The 22,210-nt window shown below is 50.9% G+C and overlaps 1 protein-coding gene across 9 annotated transcripts in view; it reads left to right on the forward strand.

The window, feature by feature from the left end:
* DZIP1L (DAZ interacting zinc finger protein 1 like) overlaps positions 1 to 21,590 on the forward strand; it is a 53,660-nt gene extending 32,070 nt beyond the window's left edge. For 6 of the 9 annotated variants that reach the window (XM_072792591.1, XM_072792593.1, XM_072792589.1 and 3 more), the window contains 11 exons: positions 1,142 to 1,282; positions 3,757 to 3,787; positions 4,787 to 4,837; positions 9,028 to 9,158; positions 10,274 to 10,469; positions 12,801 to 13,098; positions 13,494 to 13,681; positions 16,622 to 16,904; positions 17,303 to 17,490; positions 19,815 to 19,954; positions 20,692 to 21,590. In XM_072792591.1, the coding sequence (XP_072648692.1) occupies positions 1,142 to 1,282; positions 3,757 to 3,787; positions 4,787 to 4,837; positions 9,028 to 9,158; positions 10,274 to 10,469; positions 12,801 to 13,098; positions 13,494 to 13,681; positions 16,622 to 16,904; positions 17,303 to 17,490; positions 19,815 to 19,954; positions 20,692 to 20,808 (1,764 nt within the window). In that variant the 3' untranslated portion in view covers positions 20,809 to 21,590. The remainder of the gene's footprint in view (positions 1 to 1,141; positions 1,283 to 3,756; positions 3,788 to 4,786; positions 4,838 to 9,027; positions 9,159 to 10,273; positions 10,470 to 12,800; positions 13,099 to 13,493; positions 13,682 to 16,621; positions 16,905 to 17,302; positions 17,491 to 19,814; positions 19,955 to 20,691) is intronic. The other 3 variants (XM_072792597.1, XM_072792596.1, XM_072792598.1) reach the window with 3 other exon arrangements.
* The last annotated feature ends 620 nt before the right edge of the window (positions 21,591 to 22,210 follow it).

Here is a 22,210-nt window from a genome sequence, read left to right on the forward strand (position 1 = left end):
GCTGGTTGGTTGGTGTTTTGTTGCTGATAGCTTTCCTGGCAGCTGGCCCCCGTCAATACTCGGAAGGAGTCAGCTGCCTGGACAGCAGCCTACCTGACCAGGAATTGGGGCTGCCGAGGCTTCTCTTCTGAACCCCAAATCTGCTCTTCTCTGTGGTCCCCTATGCAAGGACCCCTTCAGGCCCTCCAAGGAGAGCTGTCCTGGAAACTTCAGAAGAATTGCCTGGTCATTTCATGTTTGGGCCCTTTGACCCCACCAGGAGAGAACCGGGTGGCTGTGGACTTCAGCTATATTCAGGGGGAGTCAAATGGAAGGGCTCAGATATGGAGACCAGGGAACAGAGAGCAGCAGGCCTCAGGATGAGAAAACAGCTTCTATGAAAATGCCCCCAAGGAGAAAGCAAGTTGAGGAGGAAGCCGATTAACCAGAGCCCCAGGAGCTGCCTGCGGGAAGCTCAGAAGATGAAAAGTCCTCAGATCAGAGGCTAGAGCGAGATAGACACCTCCATTTCCAGTAATTCCCATCTGATGGTTTGATTTTATTTGAAACGTCTTAAAATGGGAAATACATTTCAATTTATTCCCAAAGTGGTAGAGATATATTAAGATACACTCAGTACAATGCACTGAAATATATTAAGGTTCATTTCCAGCCCATCTCCATCATCCATACCTGCCCAGCACCCACCCCACAGCTGATCACTTTCACTGCTCTCTTGTGTATTTTTCTAGAGTTTCTTTTTGCAATTAGAAACAGTTCTCATTTTCTCTCTCCTCGTGCAACAGCATGTGACCATATTTTCTTCACCTTTTCTTTTTACCTAAAAACATCATTTGATGACTTCTGAATGGCCTCAAGTTATTGGACTGTCCTTTTGTGGGTTGCCACACTGGACAGAGAGCCTTTCTGCCTTGGTCTTAGAGGCTTGTATCCAATTCTTGCTAACCTCGAGCATAGCTTGAAAATGTCCCCAAACTAGAAAGTAGTCTGTCTTGTTAGAAAGTCACCTGCCCAGGTCTGGAGACCCTCTACCACTGCTTCAGGTGAAATCGCAGCCAGCATTTGCCTAAAGATGCAGGTCTGCAGATACTGGGCACTCAGGGATCCCTGCGATAATGACTGAGTGTCCTGTGCCCCCCAGCTGCAGGAGCAAAAGGAAAGGCTCCAGGCCTACATGTTTGAGGATCAGCAGAAAGCAGCTGCCCAGTCCCAGCAGCAAATCAATGCTCTCCACGACCAGCTCCAGAAATATGCTAGTTGCATTGCCTCCCAGAAGCAGACGGTAAGTCTGTCCCTTCTCCCAGCAAGGCCCCCAGGCCCTTAGATCTTGTTTCTGTGAGGATCTCCTTCAATTTCTAGAACTCAGTAGTGGTCTCATTAGTGTGAGGCTTTTTAAATTAAATTAAATTAAATTAAATTAAATTAAATTAAATTAAATTAATTCATTAGAGACACCGAGAGAGAGGGAGAAGCAGGCTCCCTGTGGGGAGCCTGATGTGGGACTCGATCCCAGGACACTGGGATCATGCCCTGAGCCAAAGGTAGACGCTCAACCGTTGAGCCACCCAGGTGCCCAGTGAGGCTCTTTAAGGAGAGAGAATAGTCCTTAGGCTTCAGGGGATACAGGATTATGAGGATGCAGCCTCTCTCTTTCGAGGCTGAAGATGCACCTTGTCCTTAAGGGCGGTGTTACTAGGTTTACGCTAACACCAGAGACTATGTAAGGTCCAGCAGTTGGTTGATACTTGCTTATTTCCTCATTTAAACCTCACGACTGCCCTTTAAGGCAGATGTTGGCTTTCCCCCATCTTCACCTGACAGATGACGGGGCAGGCTGGTGAAGTCAGGTGCCTCCCTTGGGTTCACATAGCACACCCTGTAAGAGCCAGGGAGGATCCAGCCCTGGCCAGGCAGTGGAATGCAAAGCTTGTGCTCTTTTCACTGTGTTCTCACGCATACTTTCCTGAGGGTATTAGTACCCTTTCCCTAAATTAACTGCCTCTGATGAGACTGTCGGATAAACTAATATGATCTATAAGACACCTATCACGAAGCACCTCTCTCCTAGAACTGGCCCCTAGGACTCTCCACCTCTCTGCCTACTCCAGGCTCAGCTCCCCTTTCTGAGGTGCAGGTCAGCAGAGAGGGGTAGCTGCCATCAGAGGGGCCCCTCTGTGGCCTGGGGTCCTTGCCATGGTTCTGATGCCACCATTCACACAGATTCTCTGAGCAGAGCACCTGCTGTCACTAGTTCAGTTTTCTTAATCCTGCATCCCAGCTATTTTTGCTTTTCTGTTCTCTCAGCCTTACTTCACCCAGGTAACATATCTAACTTCCTCCCCTGCTGCTTTTCTTTTTACTGTTGTCCCCTCACTTGGCTCTTCATTGCTTTGGCCACCTCGGGTCCAGTCTGGAGATTTCTTCTTCTGTTACCCAGGATTCTTGTTTGCAAATATTTCACTAAGGAACCCATTGGTTAACCATGTACTTAGAATAGGTTAATAGTTTATTTTTATCGTAACAGCAAAAGAGGTGACAGTTGGCGGCCTTGGTTTGACAGTAAAATTATGCCATTGGAAATCCAGACTCAGTTTTTCTTTTTACCATCTTCAGCATGGTGACTCTGTTCTTAAGCTTGACTCTCATAATTGCAAGATGGTTGCCATAGCCCCAACCATCACAACAATATTTCAATAGAAAAATTTGAGGAAAAGGCCCCTTCCTAACACTTTGCTTATATTTTATTGGTCAAAGCCATATTACATGGATAACCATAGCTGCAAGGAAGGTTGGAAAGCAAATAGTTTAGAGTCTCTAGAATAGAGGCAGGCAAAGGAGGAAATAGTTGGAAACCGACATTGGATGTGTCATTCATCAGCAGATAATAAAAAAACAACTCAAGCTTAAGCAGAAGAGGGGGTTTGTCATAAAGATAGACAGGATGTCTTAGAGAGTTCAAGGCAGGAGAGCAGCTGAATCTGGGATTAACTGGAACCAGAGACATGAATGTCATCAGAAGTTTTCTTTTGCTGTGTGTCTCTGTTCTTTTCTCTAGATCTGTTTCAACTTTTTCTTTTATTTTAAAGATCGGCTTTCACATCATATTTGTCCCATGTGGCAAAACAAAAAAGCAAACATGTAAACAAAGAAAACCAAAACCAGTTGGCTGCCACTGGCTCTCGACTTCACCAGTTCAGTTCTCTGGCCCAACCTAGACAGTCAGCTGTGGCTGTGGCGTGGGGTCATATCACAAGTGGCTGTCCCGTGTGCAGTTGTGTGAAAGGAGGCACCTTCTGGGAAAGGGGGGCTGGGCAGACAATTTAGTGACTGTCCATATCATGCCTCTGTCCTCCCAGGGGGCACTCAGCTCAGATGCCCACCTCAGGGGAGGGAGCCCCTCACTCTGGTTGTACCGTTAGTATTGCTATGTGCCTGTCTCACTCTGCTTGCGTGGGACTCCTGACCTTCAAGTCACACTCTCTTTCTGAAGAGGGGGCATTCTTGCTTCCCCACTGTGGGGAAATGAAGCCTGATGGCATCCTGCTTGCTGCCATTCAGCCTTGGTGCCATCCCCTCTCACGTATGGATGTTGGGGGGATGTGCTGGGGGGTTGGGGCAGTGTACTCAGAGCTCCTTCTAGTTCCCAGTGGGTGGCACAGAAACAGTGGGTGTCCCTTCTTTATGGTGCCAGGCAGCCCCACTGCTCAGAGCAGAGTTTCCTGCTGGCTGTAACCTGCTCTGTTTGCATCTTTGTAGATTTGGACCATGTCTCTCAGGAAGAAGGAGGGTAAGTCCACATGGGGTATTTTGTCACAGTCTTGGCTGTTGTCTTGGCCTCTTCTCTCTCTTTTCCCCACCAGTCAGGCTATAGAATGAGGGTGGGGGTGGTGGCTGCTCTTCTCTGTGGGGTGGTGGAGACATCGGGAAGGGTGAGGACCCTGGAGGAAGTGATTGATGGAGTGGGGTTCATGAAGAGGTTTTCTCTAATTCCTCGTGCCTGTGGTTCGAGATACTCACTTTCACCTTGGTCCCAGTGTGTAACAAGTTGACCCCAAATCGATGTGATTGTGGCCTATTTAGAGTATGTGCTGTCTTCCCCTGGGGCACCCTGGTGTGTTACTGTGGTGTGTGTGTGTGTGTGTCTAACGGATGTAGTGCTGGTGTCTAAAGGGAGCCGGTAACCTACAGGGGACTGTCCCTGCTTGGAAGACCTTGGCCAGCCGCTTATGAAACCTGGCCCTTCCTACTCCATCCCACTTCTTCTGTCTTCTTTTTAGCCACTCTCCTGCCTTTTCTTGCAAACCCACACGTCTCTCACCATTCCCTGCCTCTAGGTCAGACGTGTCTTTCCCAGCTTTGCAACCAGTTCAGAGAGGCACTATCCCTGTGGCCCCGAACATCCTGAGGGCTGGGGCTAGGATGTGTGCCATGCGCTTTGCCAAGCACTTTAGATTCATTGTCTAATTACATCATCCCTAAAATTTAATGTGGGGATGGGCATTATCATCCTCACTTTCTAGATGAGGAGGCTGGGGCTTGGTGAGGTTCCAGGACTCCCCATGTTGTGCGCGGCTAGTGATGGGCAGAGCTGGACCATGGACTCTGGTCTCTCTGGCTCCCGGTGTCTGAGCTTGTGACCACCGTTCCAGCCTGCCTCTCCCTAGTGAAGAAAGCACAGGAGGGCTTACTCTTTGTGGTTGGGACTCACATGATGTCCCATCCTTTCCTCTAAGTCAGTGATGGGGTCCAGGGCATGGGGACCACTAACTGTTGTTGCTCTCCTCAGGGACCTGTAAGGGCCCAAAGGCTGTGGAACCAGAAGACTCTTCCAGTGAGGGTGAGGCCTGACTCTTCCCGGTGTCTAATGCAGGACGCAGATTTGTCCTCATTGTTTACCCTGTGTCTACTTCACTGTGTCTGTGGTGACCTGAAGCTTCAGGGAAGGGAAGTAGGGACATGAGATAAATATTTCTCAAGCAGCTTGTGTGAGTGGGGCGTGTTACATGCAGGCACTAACATGCCATGTGCAAACCAGAGGGGTCCATGACTTGCCCAGAGTCACAGAGCCAGCAGGTGGGAGGAGGCAGGATTTGGAAGGTGTCGGATGCATAGCCTGTCCCCTGTGCCAGTCCCACCGCCTATCCCCTTTGTACTGTCAGGACAGAGGATGAGGGCTCTCTGTGCTGGCTTAACACGGCCTGCGGGGTTTTATTCTGCATGTTGAACAGAGCACGCAGGGCCGAGCTACCATGCAGGGATTTGCTCACACAGGAATCTGCCTCGGCTCCCTCTTCACGGCACTGGGCACCTGCTGTTTCTAGTCATTCCATTCCATGATGATCTGATATGCAGAGAGATTTCAACCAGATGTTTCAAGGGGATGCAAAGGAGAACTGGAAAAAAAAAAAAAAAAAAAGACTGCAGGGAGTTCCTGGGATAGATGGGGAGAAGGAGCTCCCAAGAAAGATGAGGGAGTACTCACAGCTGACCCACTGACCAGGGCCTGCCCTCTTGAGCCAGCCTATGGTATACACTTCCAAAGTGACCCAACAGATTCACGCAGGAAGGGGTTTTACTTGTGTCACCAAAGAGTTCATTCACCATAGGGCATTTTTTTTTTTATGTAATATTTTTTCTTTACTTAGAGATAGTAACCTCTGCTCTTAGGAAAAAAGCAAAAAAGCAAGGAAGCAAGCAAAAGGGTGTATGTGGTAAGCATTTGGTCTCCCTCCTACTGGGCTATCCAGTTTCCACCCTGAGATTGTACTGCTATGGCTTCTCATAGCATAGCATAGCATATCTTTCCAGAGATATTTGGTGCAAATATAAGCACATATATGTATGCTTTTTTCCTCCTTTTTTCCCAAAATGGGATCAAACTATATATACTGATCTGTATTTGGTTATTTATTTTCGAAACAACTTATTTGGAAATCATTTCATATTCCTTTATACAGAGTTGCTTCATTATTTTTTTCAGGGCTTTACAGTATTGGGTGGATGAACCAAAATTTATTTACCTGTCCGCTACTACCCTTACCCCCACCCTGTGCATCAACCTTGAAATTAATTAGTAAAAATTAGAGTCGCACATAACTTTTGGGGAAGGTATCCATTGAGTAACACAACCTGTTACTGAACCTGTTGTGGTCCATAGAGGGGATGAGCCAAATCCTCCAACAGGGAGTGCCGAGTTCTAGAGAAAGGGAGGCTGAGGAGGATGCTTCGGCTGACCCCAACCTGTCCCATCTTGTCACACACAGTGGAGGTCTCCCATACTGGTCACACTGTGCTTGGCCTCTTTATGTGCCTGCCTGCCTCTTCTAGTCCCAGATCAGCAGAAGCCGTGTCACTTGGGAACTTGTTAGAAATGAAAAATTTTGAATTCTCAGCCCTATCCCACATAAACAGAATCAGAAGTTCTGGGGTGGGATCCAGCAGCCTTCAGGGCATTCTGATTTGCCCACCCTCCAGGGCATTCTGATTTATGCTCAAGTTGGAGAACCACCATCAGATTAGTGGCTCTCTGCATCTGGCTGCACATTAAGAATCATGAAGGTCACTTGTTACTCTTCGAGAACCACACCAGCGCCCCTCCCCCCCCCCCCGAATCAGAACATATAGGGGGTAGGTTCCAGGTTCAGTAGTATTTAAAACTCCTGGTGGGGTGCCTGGGTGGCTCAGTTGGTTAAGTGCCGACTCTTGATTTCTGCTCAGGTCATGATCTCATTCTCTCCATGAGATGGAGCCCCCCTTTGGGCTTTGTGGAGAGCCTACTAGAGGTTCTCTGTCTCCCTCTGCCCCTCTCCCCGCTTGTACTTTCTCTTTCTAAAATAAGTAAAAATATATAAAATATATATATATATATATATATATTTTTTTCTTTTTAAAGCTCCTGGTGATTCCAATGTGTAGTCAAGGTTGGGGCTCATGCCCCAGTGTAGACTTGATGGAGGAGAATCAACCTGGTAGAGGGAGGCTTGTGAAAACACAGATTTCTGGGCTCCACATCCATGTTGTTTCAGTTGGGTTGGAGTGGGAGCTGAATATCTGCATTTCTTTCTTAGAGACTTTAATTATTTATTTGAGAGAGAGAGAACACGAGTGGGGGGAGGGGCAAAGGGAGGGGAAGAAGCAGGCTCTCTACTGAGCAGGGAGCCCGCCATGGGGCTTGATCCCAGGACATTGAGATCATGACTTGAGTCGAAGGCAGATACTTAACCAACTGAGCCACTTAGGTGCCCTTGAAAATCCTCATCTCTAATATGTGGTGATGCTGAAGCTCACACTTTGAGAACCATTGCTCTAATACAATTGGTTCTCAGGCTTGGCTGTTTGTTAGAAGATCTGGAGAGTTTTAAAAATAAATATTGAAGCCTAGGGCCCACTTTCAGATTCTGGTATAATTAGTTTGGGTTGGAGCCTAGAGATTCGAATATGCTGCCAGGGTACCACCCTGGAATGTGAGCTCCTTGAGGGTTTTCTTCTATGTCCCCATTACCCAGTACTGGCCTGTTCATACTCCATATTACTTGTCAGAAAATGTCTATTGAGTGAATCAAAGGGCTGGTTCAGCTCTAAGGGCAGTGTGCTCATCTTCCCTCCCACCCCCTGCCTCACACTGGCCCTGAAAAGCACTTCTGGGAGGACTTCTGTGACTCACCTTGGAAGGCCCCTTTGTAGCAGTTACCGTATTTTATTGTAATTGCTTATGTTGTTATCCTCTGGGTCAGTATTTCTTGCAGAATGGCCTGTGGTTCACCTTCAACTATAATCATTTAGGCAAGCTAAAAGGCAGATTCCAGAGCCCTTCCCTAGACCTATGGAATCAGACATTCTGGAGGGTGGGGCCAGGGAATGTGCATTTTTTTACTCATGTGGTTCTGATATACTACAGTTGGAGGGTGAATCTCTGATCTCTATAGGCAGTAAACTTGAAGGGAGTTTATGGTGTCTATCCCGTCCAGCATTTTATCCCCTGGATGGGAACAGAACCTGGTATAGCAGTAGGATGAGGGCATTGGCTGGGGTCAGGATTACACTGGAGCGGGAAGCAACCAGGGCTAGGAATCTATTTAGCCAAGATATGGAGATAGCCTAAGCATTCATTGATGGATGAATGGATAATGAGGTTGAGGTAGATATATATACAGTGGAATATTTGCCATAAAAGGAGGGAAATCCTGCCATTTATGACAACATGGATGGACCTGGAGGTCATTATGTTAAATGAAATAAGTCAGAAAGAGAAAGGCAAATGCTGTTTAATCTTCCTTATATGAGAACCTAAACAAACAAACCAAAAACCAAACTCATAGAAAAAAAGAATCATAATTTGTGGTTACTAGAGGTGGGGAGTAGAGGGAAAGGATTGGAGGAAGGTGGTCAAAAGGTATAAACTTCCAGTGGGAGGTGAAATGAGTACTAGGGATACCAGGGACGTGATGACGGTGCTGACAGGCCACTGTGAGGTGTACAGGAAAGCTGTCAAGAGAGTAGACCCCAAGAGTTTCCGTCACAAGGGGAAAATTGTTTTTCCTTTTTTCTTTTGTATCTATGTGAGAGGGTGGATGCTAACTAAACTTACTGTGATAATAATCTCAGAATATATTTAAGTCATTACGTTGTACACCTGAAACCTACACACTGCTGTATGTCAATTATGTCTCAATAAAACTGGGCAGTGGGAGGGATGGAGCTTGAGAATGACCTGCTGCCAGGACTCAAGATCAAGTCAGAAGCCCAAAAGTTCTGAGTTAACTGGGGCAGAACTGAGCCCAGATCTTGGAGGTCCAGACTGGCAGGGGCTGGGAATCCTGCAGGTGTGTAGGCAGTCAGAAGTAGTGGTATCCAGCCGCAGAAACACCCCAGCTTCTGAGATGGACACTCAGGTGGGGTCAGTGGCCCTGGGCTCGCTGGCCAGAGACCGGGGTCATGGGCTAGTGAGGGACAGGCAGGTGCAGCGGGGCTTTGGGAATGGAGATTTTGGGCATCCAGGCTGACCTTGGTGATTGTTGTGTGCTGCAGATCTGAAGAACTCCCGAGGTGACCAGCAGAAGATGCTGGCATCTCTGAGGCCAGACCCCACCCTGCTGAAGGTCAGGTCAATCCTGGAGAAAACCCTGGAAAAGAAGCTGGAAATCATGGGGATAGCGAAAGTAAGCCCCCGGGGCACTGTTTGTAAGGGCTGCTACCTACCGTTTAGATACAGTGTTCTTAACCTGACAAATGCTTGATTGCTCTTAACAGTGTAGGCTCATTCATCATATTTGTTCCATTTGGGGCACCTTTCTTTCACCTTTCTTGTCCGGGAATATAAGCCACACAGCTTTTCCTCATCTCATGGCAGTGCTGTGGCCTCTCTTCTCTGTTTCCGGTGGTTTCTTGGGTTGTCACCCTGCGCCCTGACCTCTCTGTGCTCTCCACTCATTGGCTGCTTTCTTCTGTGCCTGTTTCTGACAGAGGGGATTTAATTGGCTCAGTCTACCCCCTGGAAGGGTCCCCTGGATGAGGTGTCCGTCATCAGTGGCACACGTGGCCACTCAGCAAGTGCCTGTGGGTGAGGCAGACACTGAAAGTTACATCTGGTACAAATTGGTATTTGGATGCCATTGTTTCCCCATGCTAGGGTTTAACCAGAGCGTGCATTTTATCATTAAACACACTGATGAAATATATTATTAAATGGAAACGTCAATATTTGACTGCTTTCAACTACCATTCCATCCAACTTTGGCTCTGTGATCCCTGTGATCAGATTGGATTAAAACATTTCTTTCTAACCTTGAATGAATCCTCTTGGGCTCTGGGTGGATGCCAAAAGCCCAGACAACTTCCACTAGGTCTCAGAAAGTTACTCGGCTTTTGTTTCTTGCAGTTGATTTTTCAAATGTTCTCAGCCATGGAGAATAACATGCATAGCACAGCGATAGTGTCTGAGGTACAAAAAGGAGCAAGCTGTGGTCTCCTTGCTCATATGCAGTCGGGTGGTGGAAAGGCGGCCCCATCTAAGCTCTGTGAGCCATGATGTCACTGGAGTTGCATGTAGTCCCTTTGCATCATCCTGCCATGCATGTTTTGATGAGGCTCCCAGACCCTAAAGCACCACACTTACTACAGTCCACCCTGCTCTGATGCTCACCCTGTCCTCTCCCAGAAAGCCCCCGGTGCTGATCACAGTGCCTCCTAGGCCAACAGCAGATATGAGAGGCTTAGGCTCCCCCTTAGAAAACAGGGGCTTCTGTCTCCAAAAGGGAACTTCTGTCTTTTTTAGAATAAAAAGAGAATCTCCACTAAAACTCTCCAGCAACTCAAGCCCTTCCTGAGATTCCAGCAGGTGCAGAACACACAGAAATATTCTGAATTTCTGAGTCTGAGGGTACAGTTTGACAAAGAAGTCACAAGCAAAGCGAAGAAGAAACAGAAAAAAGAAAGGACCCTGAGATTCCAGCTGGACACCAAGGCTCCAGGTGAGCTGGTGAAAGGGCTTGCTTGGGGGCTGTGACCAGGAGGACCCAGGCTTGTTTGCACACAAGGAGGGTGGACTCCCTGCCCCAGCAGGGCATTGCTGTAAAGGGTCACCCGGGGAAGGTGGAGGAGAGCCAGAGGTAGAGCCTGTGGTCAGTCCTGAGCTTGCTGCCCCATTTAGCAGCTTAGCTCTGTGCTGCTTTCTTGCTTTGACCACAAGTTAAATTTCCCTCCAACAGAGAATAGCCCACTTAGTTTGTGGCTCTGAAGCGGGGCATTGGCAGTGCTGGGAGGAGCCCCAAGGCCTGAGAGAGCTGGGGCTGCAGGTAGAGGCAGATGCGGATCAGATGAAAAGTGTGCTAGGGAGCATGCTAGGAGAGGGTGTGAGAGGCTGGGTGAGTTCTGCCCACCGAAACATCCTCAGAGCTTGGGCCTGGTTTCCTAGGCCAGATCACAGCAACTGCTTTGTCCCTGGGCATTGTGACAAGGAAAGGCCCAGTTGGTTCTTGGGGAGGATTCAGGGTGTGGCTGAGGATCCTCTAGTCTCTTTCCTCAAGGAACTGAGAAAGCAAGGGAGCTTGTGTTCCTAGGACGAGAGTCCTCCCCCCATTTCTAGCGGATTCCCAGATCTACCAGGCTGCTGAAATTGGGGGCTTTAGGGAGGGCTTCAGGGGGTCTGAAGCTCTTCATGCAGGACGATGCTCTAGCTCCTTCCCCTCCTATGTGGCCAGAGGGACACACTGATTCTCTGATCTCCTCATATACAGGGAGACCCAAACTGAACTCTCCATGCTAAGGAATTTTCGAGAGTGTAGACCACGTTCTCTAGGGATATGAGAGATGATTTTAGTTGGTACAGAGACCACTCATTTTAAAATCTACTGAGGCTGATCTGTGCCAAGCCTTGCCACCTCAGCTGGGAAACCAGAGGGGACAAGGAGGCGTGATGAGGCCAAGCACAGGGGCAGGGTGGGGCGGGGTGTAGGCTTAGGGGAGAGAGGAGGTGGGGAGACAAGGAGGAGGAACAGAGGCATCCTCTGAGGATAGGCTTCCCAAAGAGGAAGGGTACCTTGTTCCACCAGGGGCCCCTCCCATGCAGCCCTTGCTCCTGTGGTCAGAAAGCCTGAAGTGAGAGCCACCCACTGGGCTGTCTCCTCTTCCCGGGTCCTGGAGCCCTACCTTCTACAGGGTGGGTCCTGGAGGTGTGAGATGAGTGCCGTGTGTTCACAGCATTTTCTAGATTTCTCTTTCCAGCCTATGCCCACATGCTCCTTTCCTAGGTCCCGTAAGTGTTGTGTGAACGGGCACCTCTGATCTTGCTTAGATAGTGTTGCTTTTGTTCTGGGCCAAAGCTGTGGAATGAGACCGGCCCATGAGTGGCATGAGTCCTAGATTTGGGGAGGCCCATGACCTGGGTTTGCACCTACCCCTTCCTTCCGTGGAACTGTGGGTGTCGATTGAGTGCCTGGATCTCTCGCAGCCTCGGGAGAGGAAGGAGAAGGACACTCTCCTAAGGGCTCTGGGCTCGGTGGGTGCTGTCGTCCGTGTGCAGTAGTTAGCTGTCCTTACTTTGCTCAGCCAGTTGGTCTGCTTTCCCCTTCCCTCCGGCCTGCCCGTCCTCGGAGATCCACTTCTGTGTCAGTGCATTATCTGAGAGCAGTGTATTCCAGATGCTTTCTATCTTGAACCACAGTCAGAAACAGGTTTTACCCAGTGACAGCCCAGCACGTGCGTTTCATGGGGACAGTGGAACAGTACTTACTTACCCTGACCCCTGCAATGCACGTCCCTTTCCATAAAAAAAAAAAGAAAAAAAAAAAGAAAAAAGCTGATCCCGGATCCCCCTGCCTCCCATCCTGCCCTAATGGGACTTGATGCCATTCAGAAAAAGGAGGGTCTGCGGGCCTGCCTTTAGCACTCCTGCCACCCACAAGTTTGGGGGGACTTGGTGGCTCTGGATGCCCATGTGGTCGTGTGTCGCCCTCTGGTGGCAGCATGGCCTTCCTGCAGGTGGCCTGCACTGCTGGCTGCAGGCCCAGTGGGTAGAGAGGGTAGGTGCTGTTGGTGAGGCCAGCCCCTTGGTCGTCGGCTCTGGGAGGGCTCAGCTGCGGACCAGCTGGGCCCCTCTTCAGACCTGCCGACTCCTGTGGGACTCCTGGAGTGATGACATGACCCTGGAACACCAGCTTCTCTCCTGGTCTCTCTTGGAGGACCGCGGGTGGGTCCCAAGGCCCGAGTCTGGCAGGCGGCAGGATGCCTGGGGGTGGGGGCAATGATTATATTGGCTGTGGTTATTACGGTACAGAGTGATAGAGTGACTTGTCCATTTCTAGCATTCTGGAACCTCCCTTCAGGCTCGAGGACCCACATGGTCATGCCCTGGAACTTATTCCTATGTGTGTTTCTAGTAAAAAGGCAGCAGAGCCCAAAGGTCATCAAAGAGGCCCAGCCAAAGCCAAAGCCCAAGACCCGTCCTGTGGCATTGGCATCCAGGCGGGCAGAGGTACCCGTGAAAACTCGTCAGAGCCTCAAAGGCCATGGCCCCGGCTTGGCTCAGGTACCTGCCCCAATTCTACATCAGAGAGCACACGGACACTTCGGCTCCCCTGCGTCCCAGAGGCCTGGGCTAAGGTGAGTCCCACACTGTGCACTCGCAGCCTCAGGCAGCCCTGCTCCAGAGACAGGTGAGGGACCGAGACAGAAGTGAACATGAGGGGCTCAGGTGGGGTCCATCCCAAGCTCTCATGAAGAGACCGAGTCCTTGGCTCTCAGCCAGGACAAACCTACCCTTTCCTTCCCCATCTCTTCCTTGAGTCTTAGTTACTAGTCGGTTAGGGTTCGGTCCTCATCTAGCAGCGTTGCTGGTGTGGCTGCTGTACTCCAGGGTGACTCTTGGCTGTCACCTGTGCCCAAAGAAGGAGCAGGGCTGGCTGAAGGGGCAAAGCAAACCCACTTGCAAGTGGCAAGGTATGGCTTCTAAAGTTTTTCTGGTCCATATAGCCTTCATTTCTTCCCCTCTGTGACAGTACGTCCCCATTCAGTTTGGAAGAGGACTCAGAAGGAAATTCTGAGGAGCGGACATTTCTCCAGCCCCAACAAGATACTTACAGGAAGAGGCCCCAGTCACGGGCTAGCTGGGGCTACTCTGACATTGAGAGTTTGAAGGAGAGTCCCCAACCCCCTGACAAGAGCTCAGGTGGGCTGGCTTCCTCAGGTGAGTGAGCTGAGCTCTCCAGCTCAGATTTCTCTAGTTCTGGAAATACCCGATAATCTTCTTTGGGTTTTCTGATTTGGCAACTCATTGTGACTTGGAGAGAATGACCTTTTGTCCCAGTAGACATTTTCCTGGGATTGCGGAGATATCAGGAGAAAGAATCTGAGTGAGGTTTATTTTACCCCTTGTTTTGTCACATGGAATCCACCAGAACCAGAGCTTTGGAGAAGTACTGATAGCAACCAGGTGGGACGATAGGGTGGCAGGGTGTTGGAAGCAGGAGTCAGGAGTCCTCTGATACAGTCTGAGCTCTGTCATTTGCTACCTGCTTGTGCTTGAGTGAGGGGTTTTGGTTCCTTTGCTGTAAAATGAGGTGTCAGGACAAGACAATTAATCAGGGGTGAGGAACACAGCGCCTGACACAAAGTAGCCCTTAACGAACCATTCTTTCTTTCTTGAAAAGATTTACTTATTTATTTGAGAGAGGGGGCATGGGTGTGTGAATGAGTGAGCAGAGAAAGGGGCAGGGGAAGAGGAAGAGAGAATCTCAAGCAGACTCCTTGCTGAGCCCAGAGTCCGACTCGGGACTCGATCTCACAATCCTGAGTTCATGACCTGAGCCAAAATCAAGAGTCGGATGCTGAACTAACTGAGCCTCCCAGGTGTCCTTTAACAAGCAATTCTTGAACGAATCAATGAACCTAGGGCTGTTGTAGCACCAGACGTCTGCTCAGACCCTCTGACATTTGAATCTTATGAGGTGGTGGTTGGCGCCCTGCTTCCTGGGCGTTCCTGAGGTCTGGCTATCACCGTGGTTTAGCAGGTTGCCAGGAGTCTATTGATAATCTATGTCCCTGCTTAGCCCCCCCTTCCTTTTTTCTTTTTTTTTTAAGATTGATTTATTTATTCATGAGAGACACACAGAGAGAGTGAGAGAGAGAGAGAGAGAGAGAGGCAGAGACACAGGCAGAGAGAGGAGCAGGCTCCATGCAGGGAGCCCGACTCGGGACTCGATCACGGGTGTCCAGGATCAGGCCCTGGGCTGAAGGCGGCGCTAAACGGCTGAGCCACCCCGGCTGCCCGCCCCTTTCCCGCATAGAGTTTGCAGAAACCCCTCTGGCCCTCGGTCCCTCTGTGATGATTTCTATTTACAACATTTCTTTTCTTCTCAGTGAAGATGTTGAAGGAGGCTGTATTTGCTCGTTAGTCTTGCTTTTCACATACCAGCTGAGTGGAGGTCCTGCCTCCGCCACCCAGCGAGAGGGAAGCACGGCTTCCTAAGCCTCTGTGCGAGCCACGTTGTTAGGTGCAGCTCTATGTGTAGGATGGTCGCAGCCTCTTTTCATTGGTACACGTTGTACACGGCTCTGTTTTTCACTAGGGCCAGGGAACCTGGTGCCTGAAGTAGCCCTGTGCCCACTGTCGCCCATGTTGATGGGAAGTGGGGACTGCAGAGCTGGCCTCCTTCCCCACACGTCTGACCAGAGGACCAGGGCAGCGGTGGCTGCTGCTTGGATCCACGTCTGGCCTGGGGCGGGTGCTGGGAGGGGAGGCCTGTTAGAAGGGTGCAGCCACTTCCTAGGCAGTTCCTGTCACCCACCTCCTCCCTGGTGGCCTTGTTCTCTGCCCAGGGCTGGGCAGCAAGAAGGCAGAGCCCCGACCTGCTGGTGCCAGGTCTGGGTGAGGAGCAGGACAAGGCAAGAACTTTAGGGTGGTCAGGTGGAGAGAGCCCTCGCGGGGGGCTGGCTCTCGGGGCTGGGGAAGGTGAACACGTGGCCATGGTTGTTGGAGAACACCTGTGTGTGGTGGCATGGGTGGCCTCGGCAGCAGGACAAGGCAAGAACATTTTCTAGATCTCTCTTTCCAGCCTATGCCCACATGCTCCTTTCCTAGTTCCCGTAAGTGTTGTGTGAACGGGCACCTCTGATCTTGCTTAGATAGTGTTGCTTTTGTTCTGGGCCAAAGCTGTGGAATGAGACCGGCCCATGAGTGGCAAGAGTCCTAGGTTTGGGGAGGCCCATGACCTGGGTTTGCACCTACCCCTTCCTTCCGTGGAACTGTGGGTGTCGATTGAGTGCCTGGATCTCTCGCAGCCTCGGGAGAGGAAGGAGAAGGACACTCTCCTAAGGGCTCTGGGCTCGGTGGGTGCTGTCGTCCGTGTGCAGTAGTTAGCTGTCCTTACTTTGCTCAGCCAGTTGGTCTGCTTTCCCCTTCCCTCCGGCCTGCCCGTCCTAGGAGATCCACTTCTGTGGCAGTGCATTATCTGAGAGCAGTGTATTCCAGATGCTTTCTATCTTGAACCACAGTCAGAAACAGGTTTTACCCAGTGACAGCCCAGCACGTGCGTTTCACGGGGACAGTGGAACAGTACTTACTTACCCTGACCCCTGCAATGCACGTCCCTTTCCATAAAAAAAAAAAGAAAAAAAAAAAGAAAAAAGCTGATCCCGGATCCCCCTGCCTCCCATCCTGCCCTAATGGGACTTGATGCCATTCAGAAAAAGGAGGGTCTGCGGGCCTGCCTTTAGCACTCCTGCCACCCACAAGTTTGGGGGGACTTGGTGGCTCTGGATGCCCATGTGGTCGTGTGTCGCCCTCTGGTGGCAGCATGGCCTTCCTGCAGGTGGCCTGCACTGCTGGCTGCAGGCCCAGTGGGTAGAGAGGGTAGGTGCTGTTGGTGAGGCCAGCCCCTTGGTCGTCGGCTCTGGGAGGGCTCAGCTGCGGACCAGCTGGGCCCCTCTTCAGACCTGCCGACTCCTGTGGGACTCCTGGAGTGATGACATGACCCTGGAACACCAGCTTCTCTCCTGGTCTCTCTTGGAGGACCGCGGGTGGGTCCCAAGGCCCGAGTCTGGCAGGCGGCAGGATGCCTGGGGGCAATGATTATATTGGCTGTGGTTATTACGGTACAGAGTGGTAGAGTGACTTGTCCATTTCTAGCATTCTGGAACCTCCCTTCAGGCTCGAGGGCCCACATGGTCATGCCCTGGAACTTATTTCTGTCTGTGTTTCTAGTAAAAAGGCAGCGGGGCCCCAAGGTCATCAAAGAGGCCCAGCCAAAGCCAAAGCCCAAGACCCGTCCTGTGGAATTGCCATCCATGGTGACAGAGGTACCCATGGAAACTCTTCAGAGCCCTGGCCTGGCTCAGGTACCTGCCCCAATTCTACATCAGAGAGCACACGGACACTTCGGCTCCCCTGCGTCCCAGAGGCCTGGGCTAAGGTGAGTCCCACACTGTGCACTCGCAGCCTCAGGCAGCCCTGCTCCAGAGACAGGTGAGGGACCGAGACAGACGTGAACATGAGGGGCTCAGGTGGGGTCCATCCCAAGCTCTCATGAAGAGACCGAGTCCTTGGCTCTCAGCCAGGACAAACCTACCCTTTCCTTCCCCATCTCTTCCTTGAGCCTTAGTTACTGGTCGGGAAGGGTTCGGTCCTCATCTTCTAGCAGCATTGCTGGTGTGGCTGCTGTACTCCAGGGTGACTCTTGGCTGTCACCTGTGCCCAAAGAAGGAGCAGGGCTGGCTGAAGGGGCAAAGCAAACCCACTTGCAAGTGGCAAGGTATGGCTTTTAAAGTTTTTCTGGTCCATATAGCCTTCATTTCTTCCCCTCTGTGACAGTACGTCCCCATTCAGTTTGGAAGAGGACTCAGAAGGAAATTCTGAGGAGCGGACATTTCTCCAGCCCGTACAAGATACTTACAGGAAGAGGCCCCAGTCACGGGCTGGCTGGGAATGCTCTGACATTGAGAGTTTGAAGGAGAGTCCCCAACCCCCTGACAAGAGCTCAGGTGGGCTGGCTTCCTCAGGTGAGTGAGCTGAGCTCTCCACTGATTTCTCTAGTTCTGGAAATACCCTATAATCTTCTTTGGGTTTTCTGATTTGGCAACCATTGTGACTTGGAGAGAATGACCTTTTGTCCCAGTAGACATTTTCCTGGGATTGCGGAGTTATCAGGAGAAAGAATCTGAGTGAGGTTTATTTTACCCCTTGTTTTGTCACATGGAATCCACCAGAACCAGAGCTTTGGAGAAGTAGTGATAGCAACCAGGTGGGACGATAGGGTGGCAGGGTGTTGGAAGCAGGAGTCAGGAGTCCTCTGATACAGTCTGAGCTCTGTCGTTTGCTACCTGCTTGTGCTTGAGTGAGGGGTTTTGGTTCCTTTGCTGTAAAATGAGGTGTCAGGACAAGACAATTAATCAGGGGTGAGGAACACAGCGCCTGACACAAAGTAGCCCTTAACGAACCATTCTTTCTTTCTTGAAAAGATTTTACTTATTTATTTGAGAGAGGGGGCATGGGTGTGTGAATGAGTGAGCAGAGAAAGGGGCAGGGGAAGAGGAAGAGAGAATCTCAAGCAGACTCCTTGCTGAGCCCAGAGTCCGACTCGGGACTCGATCTCACAATCCTGAGTTCATGACCTGAGCCAAAATCAAGAGTCGGATGCTGAACTAACTGAGCCTCCCAGGTGTCCTTTAACAAGCAATTCTTGAACGAATCAATGAACCTAGGGCTGTTGTAGCACCAGACGTCTGCTCAGACCCTCTGACATTTGAATCTTATGAGGTGGTGGTTGGCGCCCTGCTTCCTGGGCGTTCCTGAGGTCTGGCTATCACCGTGGTTTAGCAGGTTGCCAGGAGTCTATTGATAATCTATGTCCCTGCTTAGCCCCCCCTTCCTTTTTTCTTTTTTTTTAAGATTGATTTATTTATTCATGAGAGACACACAGAGAGAGTGAGAGAGAGAGTGAGAGAGAGGCAGAGACACAGGCAGAGAGAGGAGCAGGCTCCATGCAGGGAGCCCGACTCGGGACTCGATCACGGGTGTCCAGGATCAGGCCCTGGGCTGAAGGCGGCGCTAAACGGCTGAGCCACCCTGGCTGCCCGCCCCTTTCCCGCATAGAGTTTGCAGAAACCCCTCTGGCCCTCGGTCCCTCTGTGATGATTTCTATTTACAACATTTCTTTTCTTCTCAGTGAAGATGTTGAAGGAGGCTGTATTTGCTCGTTAGTCTTGCTTTTCACATACCAGCTGAGTGGAGGTCCTGCCTCCGCCACCCAGCGAGAGGGAAGCACGGCTTCCTAAGCCTCTGTGCGAGCCACGTTGTTAGGTGCAGCTATATGTGTAGGATGGTCGCAGCCTCTTTTCATTGGTACACGTTGTACACGGCTCTGTTTTTCACTAGGGCCAGGGAACCTGGTGCCTGAAGTAGCCCTGTGCCCACTGTCGCCCATGTTGATGGGAAGTGGGGACTGCAGAGCTGGCCTCCTTCCCCACACGTCTGACCAGAGGACCAGGGCAGCGGTGGCTGCTGCTTGGATCCACGTCTGGCCTGGGGCGGGTGCTGGGAGGGGAGGCCTGTTAGAAGGGTGCAGCCACTTCCTAGGCAGTTCCTGTCACCCACCTCCTCCCTGGTGGCCTTGTTCTCTGCCCAGGGCTGGGCAGCAAGAAGGCAGAGCCCCGACCTGCTGGTGCCAGGTCTGGGTGAGGAGCAGGACAAGGCAAGAACTTTAGGGTGGTCAGGTGGAGAGAGCCCTCGCGGGGGGCTGGCTCTCGGGGCTGGGGAAGGTGAACACGTGGCCATGGTTGTGTGAACACCTGTGTGTGGTGGCATGGGTGGCCTCGGCAGCAGCCCGATAGGCTCAGTACCACTTCTGTGGCTTGGTTAAAGCAACAGCCTTGATCTCACTCCTACTTCCACTCAACAAATTCAAATAAACAAGCTGGCTAAGTGCAAAAAAAAAAAAAAAGAAAAAGAAAAAAAAAAATCTCTCTGTCCTTGCTCTTCTTTTCATTCTTTGTGGCTGCCTTTCCTTCTTCCTTTGACCTTTCTCCACAGTCCCTCTATCCACACCAGAGCCTAGTCATGATGTATGAAGATGAGGCATTCATTCTCTGATATAGTCCCTCCGGTTGCTTTCTTTTCTTTTCTTTTTTTTTAAATTTTTTATTTATTTATGATAGTCATAGAGGGGGGGGGCGGGGCAGAGACATAGGCAGAGGGAGAAGCAGGTTCCATGCACCGGGAGCCCGACGTGGGATTCGATCCCGAGTCTTCAGGATCGCGCCCTGGGCCAAAGGCAGGCGCCAAACCGCTGCCCCACCCAGGGATCCCCCCCTCCGGTGCTTTCCAGAAACACTCGTGCAGTCAATAGCCAAAAACTTTGAGCAAGAGCTAGAGGTTCCAGTGAAGAAGCCTGATGGAGGGATCAAGCTGTTCTTGAAGTCCAAACGTGGGCCCCAGAGCGCTGCTGTGCCAGAAACGAAGCTTCAGGTATGGTGTAGGGCTCTCGGAGGTTGCCATGCCATTTCCAACAGAGCCAACTCCAAGTTTAGGGGTCCTGGGGCTGGGGTCTAGTGAGTGTCAGCCTTGGCCCTAATGAGCCATTGCAGGTGACCTCACTGTCTCTTACATTCGGGAGAAAAAGCATAGGATGTTCCCATCAAAGCCCAGGTGGCTTCAGTGCCCAGGGAACTGTAGTCCGGGGTAGCCTGGGCCCTTGGCCCACTCTGGGCTCTCCTGTTGGCTGCAGGCCATACCCTTTCCAGACGAGGCTTGTTGGTGCTCTGGAGCTGCCTTGCTCATCCTCTAGTCAGGGTGTTTACTGGCCCCGGAGAAGCTGTCTGAGAGGAGGTTGGGTTGGGGGGCACTGTAGCCCCTCCTGCACTCAGCTCAGTAATTCAGAAAAGTCAGGGCTCTGGGATTTTAGCTCCATCAATGTGGAGAATTTAAAAATCTGTACAACATTTACATTATAAGAACAACCTGATTTGCCCTAAGCCTTTCCAAAGAGCCTGCTTTGGTTTGGCTAGTGACATTTCAGGAGGGTTTGAAATCACTCTGACTCCAGGCCTCTGAATCAGGTCTTCAAAGACAGGGAGAGGTGAGAAAGCAGGAGAAGATGTATCTCCCTTCTGCTTCTTCTAGACCTGTATCTTGCCGTCATGTCTATCGAGCATTTTCATCCTCTTGTCAAAATGCATTTTCTTTTTTTCCTTATCTCTCCGCAGCTTTCTGATGATGAGAGTGACTTGTCTTCCTTGATAGAATTCTTCAAGACCCGGGGCCAGAAAGAAGAAATGAAGCCACTGGAGATGTTTAGCACCAGCCCTTGGAGCCCTATGTGACCCAGGGTCCCTGGCTGGTGATCCTGCCTCAGAGCCTCGCTGAGGCTATCTTAGGGCTCCCCCAAGAGAAGAGGCTGCTGGGCCTCTTGTCTTCACCAGTAACCAAGAAGTCTTCTCCTTTGCAGAGAAGCACAGCAGAAGGTAGATAGAATTTCTTCCCTCCTGCCTGTGAGGGATCCTGTTCCAGAGCCCCAGGGGTGCCTGGCTGGGTGCCCCTGGGTCCCTTGGCTTGAGGAAAGTTTATAATGAGCAGTTTCCTTTCCCGACCTCCATGTGCACTCCAGACTGAAGGACCCACTTGATCTTTAGTCCCTGGCATTTTGTAAATCTGTGGGAACACTGTATAGATGAGTCTTACAGTATATGGTGTCCTTTTGGGGACACATGCCTCAGTCATTTACTGAATGCTTGCTCTGTGCCAGGACCTTCAGCCTCTCCCTGCCAAATTGGGGGGCTGTCAGAGGTGACTCTGACTGGAATGGAAGTACTTGGTAATCGTCTAGTCACAGAGATTAGGGTGTTATGGGAGCGTAGCATGGACTACCCAGTGCAGCCAGGGATGATCTTACACAGACTCTAAGACCTGATGTCTGGCTATGCTTCCGCATGGGCAGGAGGGAAGGAGAGCCACCTAGCTGGGGCCTCCTGCTTAAGGGACCACACATTTAATGTTTGATATTATTTCCAAAATTAGATTATATATGCAACCATATGTATTTTTTTAATGTGAAAAGCACTTATTTATTATATGTGATCATTGAAATATAGCACAAAGGTTTTAACTTGTGTGTATTCATTATTTTGGGGGCTCCAGCGGGGGCACAATGAGGCGAAGCAAGCTGCACCTCTGTGGTATCAGGTGAGGTCCGTGGGATGCAGTTGCCAAGATGGAGTTAGGTGGGCCAGGGGTTTGTTGGGCTGAAGGCGGAGGAAGCAAGATGGGCAGGGGGAGCCCTCAGAGAGCAGTGCAGGTCCTACCCCGTGAGAGGAGAAGGAGCCCCCAGATTGCCTTGCAGGGCTGACATCTCTGCCAACCTGGTGGGAGCTGCAGAGCGGGGAGTCCCCACTGGGCAGAAAGGGCCAGGCCCCAGTGCCCCCACCTGTCAGCCCACTTCATCCCTCAGAAGTTTTTTTTTGCCTAAAGGGAGACCCAGCCTAGTGACTCCAAGCCTCACAGAGAGGAGCCTCAGTCTGTCTGCACGTTCGTTGTGCAGCAGAGACAATGACTGAGACTTGGAATAGGCCGCAAGGAAAGGTTTAGTGAGGCCGCTGAAGGGACGGGAGGGCGAGCCTCAGACCTCTCGGCTCAGGGGGGCCGGAGAAATGTAAAGGCAAAGTAAAAGAGGGCTGGGTACAGAGGTGCAGCTGAACTTACTCGTCTGCCACTTGATGGGTCCCCTTT

The sequence above is a fragment of the Canis lupus genome, chromosome 22 (assembly GCF_048164855.1).
Source record: "Canis lupus baileyi chromosome 22, mCanLup2.hap1, whole genome shotgun sequence".
In the NCBI taxonomy this organism is placed as follows: domain Eukaryota; kingdom Metazoa; phylum Chordata; class Mammalia; order Carnivora; family Canidae; genus Canis; species Canis lupus.